This window comes from Branchiostoma lanceolatum, chromosome 1, assembly GCF_035083965.1.
Source record: "Branchiostoma lanceolatum isolate klBraLanc5 chromosome 1, klBraLanc5.hap2, whole genome shotgun sequence".
Classification (NCBI taxonomy): domain Eukaryota; kingdom Metazoa; phylum Chordata; class Leptocardii; order Amphioxiformes; family Branchiostomatidae; genus Branchiostoma; species Branchiostoma lanceolatum.
In genome coordinates, this window is record NC_089722.1 from 12,510,657 (window position 1) to 12,516,779 (window position 6,123).

A 6,123-nucleotide genomic window follows, 5' to 3' on the forward strand; every position below is an offset into this window, starting at 1 on the left:
CGGGTAGGGCCAGCATTACTCACCACGTGACGTCGGCAGCGCAGGCGTACTGTGTCCGGCTCGCCGCTGGAGCCACACGTACTTTCCTGCCGAATCCTTCATTTTTACACCAAATTCTTGCATTATCTGACCTAATATCGGTAAGTAATGATATTGCTTCTATAGATACTATATCATTGAATTATTAGGCAAAGTTTGGCGGCTTAAAGTGGCTTTGTTTAATTGTTGCGAGCAGTTATAACAGCCGAGGTTTTGTCCTATAATATAAACTTCCGTGTCCGATTCCTGCAAGTTAGCACAGCTGATGCCATGTGTGGGTGGATATAGCTGTTGTTTCTGTTTATGATCCGTAAATCTAATCGCTGCAATAATGCCATAAAGATGTCCTCATCTACCCAAGGTACTGAAGTGCCGTTCCCACAAATATGAGGACAGTATGCATGTATTGAGCAGAGCTAGAGTTGTGCTAGTTCTCTTCAACAGTAACGTTATTTTGCAGTTGTGTTAAAGTTGCATACCTGGTTTCTTCAACTGAGGATGTGAAAATTTTAGGGGATTTCCCAGATTTTACTACTTGAAAATGTGCACTGACTCATGTCTAACCCACGAATTTATTTCTGCTGACACTACATAGTATAACTTTTGCTGTACCTTCAGCAAAGTCTTCAGAGACATTACATCATCTTAGAAGCCTTTAGTCTGATGCAATATGAGAGGAGACATGGTGATAGAATTTGCTTCAGCTTTTAAATCATTTCCAGGCAAGCGGCGAAAAATCATACATTCAATGCCAAGAATTAACAAAAGAAGAGATTGCCATTTTTTGCGAGCAAAAATCATTTTCATTTTCTTAGTATCATCCCCAAGTCCATTGAGTGTTCTTGAGACATAATCCCTTCCAACCCTGTAGTATAACTTGAAGACTGCAATAATTTCAGCCAACATATCTAGTTGCACTCACTGTATATGATGAGGTTTGAACAGTATAGTCAATTTCCTGAGAGGCTTAAGACAATTTCATTTATATCGGAATTGAAAAATTAAAGGAGAACGTACTAGTAGACTTCCTCAGTTGACTATACAGCCTCTTCATACTGATAGTGTAAGGACAGTTGTTCCTGATCCTGTAGATTGTGAAATAGGTCAGTTTTGAGTCTGTCATATATAAGTTAATCCTTTGGTGAAGTATGTGGTTCATGATTTAATATGGCTATCTGAGTACAAGATCACTCTGATCAGGGCCCAAATGTTGTGAGCTTTGAACCCTGCTTTGCAAGCCACTATTATGAATAGAGCTTGCAGTCCCAAAGAATGTATGTTGTAAGCTATGGGATCCTTATTTCTAGCAGAATAATGAAATCAATCCACTTCTAGAAGTTCTACTGAAAAACTGAACCAATCAGTTCCTTATCAACTCTTACTTAGTACATATCTGGTTTGTACTGCAAAAAGGCCAGCAATCCAAATCCATTCATTACCTCATATTTCCACCAGGTTGCTTGTTTTTTGTTATAACGATGTCTTGGATACGAGAAGAGACGCCGCCAGACGAAAACACATGGAGCGAGCGGTTCCGTAAGTTCTGCGCCAACGTGCTGAAGACTGGTCCCATCCCCAAACACGTGGCGTTCATCATGGATGGGAACCGCAGGTTCGCTCGCAAGAAAGGCATGGATCGTGCTGAAGGACATCTCATGGGCTTCGAGAAACTGGCAGAGGTAGGGACCATTTGTGATGCTTTGAATTTATTTTGATCATCCCAGGGCTGTCTCCAGGACCTGTCCCCAAAAAATTTGCTTGTTGGGACGGATACAAATTTTACCCAATCACAATTTGTTAAAAAATCTGAAGTTCATGACATGCCATTGATGAAATTATAATAAATTTCGTAAGCTTAAAAAATGAGAGGTAATAAAACAACATTGGGCTCCTTAACAATGAGTGGGACAGAAAAAATTGCAGCTGGAGACGGCCCTGATTTCTCCTCATCTTTGTTTATGGATCTGCTAAAAAAAAATGAATGGTCCATCAATTTTGAGATTTTTCTGTTTTCTAGAAAACATGAGCATAGCTATAAAATAAACAATATATTTAACCTCCTTGAAATAACAGACCTACTTTAAATCTTTGAATTTTTGCGGTGGTTTTATTTTTGTGGTGACATTTGCATCGCAAATTTATGACACTGCAAATATGCATTTCCAATGTGTTGCTGTTGTACTAAAGAATTGTTTCAACAGCAAATTTCCCCTCCTATCACAAAATGAAACCACTGCAAAAGTAAATGAATTTACAGTATTGGAGCTAAAATACAAAAGAGGGAACATGACCTGAACAAACAAAAGAATCTGATTAGAGTCATTGGTGTTCCAGTTAATCTACTTACTAGTATTTCATCAGCCCTTTTTGCATAATAAACCTTTTGTGTAATAGACTAGCTTCAAAGCTTGGTGCCTGTATGTATTACATTGAATGTGTTTGTCTGAAATTGTTAAAGAATAAAGATGAGGGCCATGTGGTATTTGGTGATAAGGACTTGGTAACAAGCTCCAGTTTACTTCACATGTTGTTATTATCATGTTATATGGTAAACACACAAGTTAGCTCCCTATAGTATAGGGTCTTTAATTTGACTCCACCCATACATTAACATTTGAATAGGTAAATTCCACCACAGTCATGAATATGGAGAGGCCCTTGTGTCACTGCACCTGCTATCCTAAGCTCTGCCAATGTCCTCAATTGACCTCTGTGATTGCTTGAGCAAGTGTGGATAGAAAAATAATCTAAAGCCAAAGTTTGTACACAGTTACTGAGTATATTGATCTAGACAAAGAAGACATCTAACATCTCAGCTAACATAGTGTCAACCCACAGGACAGAAATAGCTGGCAATACCGGTATGCCATCAAGCCTCAACATCATTATCATATCATCCCAAGCAAATCTAACATTTGCAACCTTCGCAACAACAGAGGATAAACCGGATAGTTATTACTAGTAGTTATTTTGTTAGTGAGTGAGTGAGAGTGACAGCGTACAATACCCCGTACATGTATAACAAATTTACAAATTTGTATCATCTGTAGACGTTAAAGTGGTGCAGAGACTTGGGCATCAACGAGGTGACCGTGTACGCCTTCAGCATCGAGAACTTCAAACGCTCCAAGGAGGAGGTGGAGTCCCTCATGGAGATCGCCAGGCAGAAGTTTGCAAGACTGCTACAAGAAAAGTAAGTCTTCATTGGAAGACATGTACACAATAGGACATGTTGCTCTAGTAGCTTAGATCTAGAAATATTCTTAAATATCTCATTAGGTTTAGATTTGTTGAGGGTGAGCTATAGCCTGGGTACCATCCTCCGTAGTTACCACTGGTACAATAAAAAGAATGAGCCAGCAGTAACTCTGGAGGATGGTACCCAGGCTAGGTGGGCTACGTTTCTCATATTCTATAGTCTTCTCCCCAGGGTGGCAAATATGATGTTCCTTCATAAGAACCTGGTCCCGTCTGACCATCCCAATATGTTGAAAATCATGAATCAGCGCTCCCCCTAAAAATAAATGCCGGCGCTCCTAGAAGGCTGCAAAGGAGGCTACATTTTCTAGGCCTTTTCTGAGCCTGTAATGTTTTCTCTTGGTCCTTACAAGTTCCTGTTGTTTTGTAACAGAGAGGCCATTATGAAGCATGGTGTGTGTATCCGTGTTCTGGGAAACCTGACACTGCTGCCACTGGACATCCAGCGCTCCATAGCAGAGGCCATGGTGATGTCAAAGGACAACGACAAGTAAGTCATCTGAAAGTGCTACTGTGGCTTTTTTTTAGCAAATTTTCAGTTGTATCATTTTCCGACTATCTTGTATGTTTGTAGAAAAAAATTGATAGAATATTACAAACTGCCCACATTAAATGCCTCTTATTAGATACTGTGTTGTCTTGGGCAAAAAAAGTCAGGATTTGGTTTTTGATTAAGTTGTTTGGAGTTTTGTCTTTAATCTTTAGCTGTTAAGATCATCACTCAGTATATTGATATTACCTTTCCCCATCTCCAGAGCATTCCTGAATGTGTGTTTTGCATACACGTCCCGACATGAGATCAGTAATGCCGTGGAGGAGATGGCAGAAGGTGTGGAGAAGGGGCTCATCAGACCAAGGTAGGCAGTAGTTTACATACAGCCAATAAGGCAGTTCACAGTTCCAGGTGTGCATGCACAAGGTCAAAGGTTAAGGCCCCTAACTTGTCAACAGTTCTTTGTCTAGACATTTTCTGTCTGTCTTTCTTTTTGTTAGGACCTGGTGGAGACTAGTGTTGACTATTTTTCCCTTCTGCAGTGATGTTTCGGAGTCGTTGCTTGACCACTGCCTGTACACCAGTCACTCCCCCGACCCTCACCTGCTGGTCAGGACATCCGGAGAGGTCCGACTCAGCGACTTCCTCTTGTGGCAGGTCAGTCTACCAACTTCTCTCACAGTCAAAACTGCCCAAGAAGACCTATGAAATCTCTGTGGACAGGTGGTCACTATAGACAGGATTGTTGATGCTTGTGTCAATGGGAAAAATCATCTTAGGACCACCAAAAAGCAGTCCTTAGAGATGTTTACATGACAATGTTTTAGAAGTCCTGCTATCTTCCTTTCTAACTGTTGGTACAATACAGTATGATGAAGGTAGATAAGTTTAACCAATGGACCTTTGGCCATGAGAAAGTGTGTTGGCTCTGTGTGCCTATCCCAACATAATCACATGATCTGGGTTGTGAGGCGTTGCTAGCATCTTGCTGGACAACGTCTCATACACACGTCTCGTCTGGCCATACAGCGAGCAGAGGCCCATAGTGCAGGCTGAAGTTTCAATCAACAGTCTGTCTCCAGCCCCTCAAACTTTTGTCCTATGGAGCTGTCAATCAACTGTCTCCAGACCCTCACACAAACTTTGTTCTACAGAGCTGTCAATCAACTTTCTCCAGCCCTTGTTCAAAGTCTTGTCCCTTTGAACTGTTTTCATCAACATGATTGAATTCACCGAAAGTAAAACTTTCAGCAGTATTCAAAGAAGGCATGATGAAATAGGATCACTTTTGTCCCCATACAGAGTTCGTTCTCAGTATTGTCGTTCATGGAGGTCCTGTGGCCGGAGTTCTCCTTCTGGCACCTGTGTGCTGCTGTTCTTCACTACCAGAGGAACCACCAGGCTATCATGGTCAGTACCACACAGACACTACCACCAGTCACTTAAGGTTTCTATTCTGTAATAATGCTTAGAAACCTCCTAGTATAACTGTATACATGGAAACAATGAAATTTTCATACCCTCCCCTCAGAGAGCGCGGGACCAACACAACCAGGAGCAAGAACAGGCGCTACGACAGGCTGATTACGACAGCGTGGTCGCCGAGCTACAACAAGAAGACCCAGACAAAACAGACCAGTCAAAGTGGGCCGGTGTTCCAATACTTGTCCAGAAACAAGAGACAGAGAGGGACCGGAGAGTTCAAGAGTTCCTTCAACACTTAGACAGAAAACGTGCCAATTTCCTGGATAACCTAGTACAGAAAAATGAGATAAAAGTATGCAGTTGAAAAAAACTGAACGTAAACATGTCAGACTTAGAACTAATGTAAGATAGGTGAATGTCAATTGAGAGTAAATTTATTTAATTTTAAAAGAATAGATAATTGTGCAATCTTTTATAGATACATGTATTAAAAATGATGAACAATTTTCCCATGGTCTCATGATCTCTTTTCTGTAGATGATAGCAAATATTTTGCTTCTGCCAGTAGGTTTTTAACCTTTGGTGTGCTGAGGGTGCCTTCCTGGATCCAATTATTTGAATGTGAGAGTGAGGGTCGTTATCATTACCTCCGTGAAAACAGAGGTACATGTATTGTTTTCAGTCTGTTTGCTTGTCATGATGTGTGTTCCCGCCGGCCTTAACCAGAGACTGGCAGGATGCAATGGTTGAACAGGCCTGCAGCATCCATATTTCTTGGGAAAGCTGGCAGGAAGTGAATGTTGGCACATGGCCAAATATGAAAGTTTCACTGACACCAAAAGTCATCGCCCGCAGAAGATGGAGAATGACTTTTTTGTAATGCGTGAAATGCGTGAAATGTTTTGTAA

At 41.1% G+C, this 6,123-nt stretch overlaps 1 protein-coding gene across 1 annotated transcript; it reads left to right on the forward strand.

Annotated features, from left to right (window-relative positions):
• Positions 1 to 9: 9 nt before the first annotated feature.
• On the forward strand, positions 10 to 5,723 carry LOC136435231 (dehydrodolichyl diphosphate synthase complex subunit Dhdds-like). The gene is made up of 8 exons (XM_066428538.1): positions 10 to 140; positions 1,495 to 1,718; positions 3,090 to 3,232; positions 3,671 to 3,787; positions 4,053 to 4,154; positions 4,333 to 4,447; positions 5,093 to 5,200; positions 5,322 to 5,723. Exons 2-8 carry the CDS (start codon positions 1,518 to 1,520, stop codon positions 5,577 to 5,579), a joined length of 1,044 nt encoding a protein of 347 aa, XP_066284635.1. The 5' UTR covers positions 10 to 140; positions 1,495 to 1,517; the 3' UTR covers positions 5,580 to 5,723.
• The last annotated feature ends 400 nt before the right edge of the window (positions 5,724 to 6,123 follow it).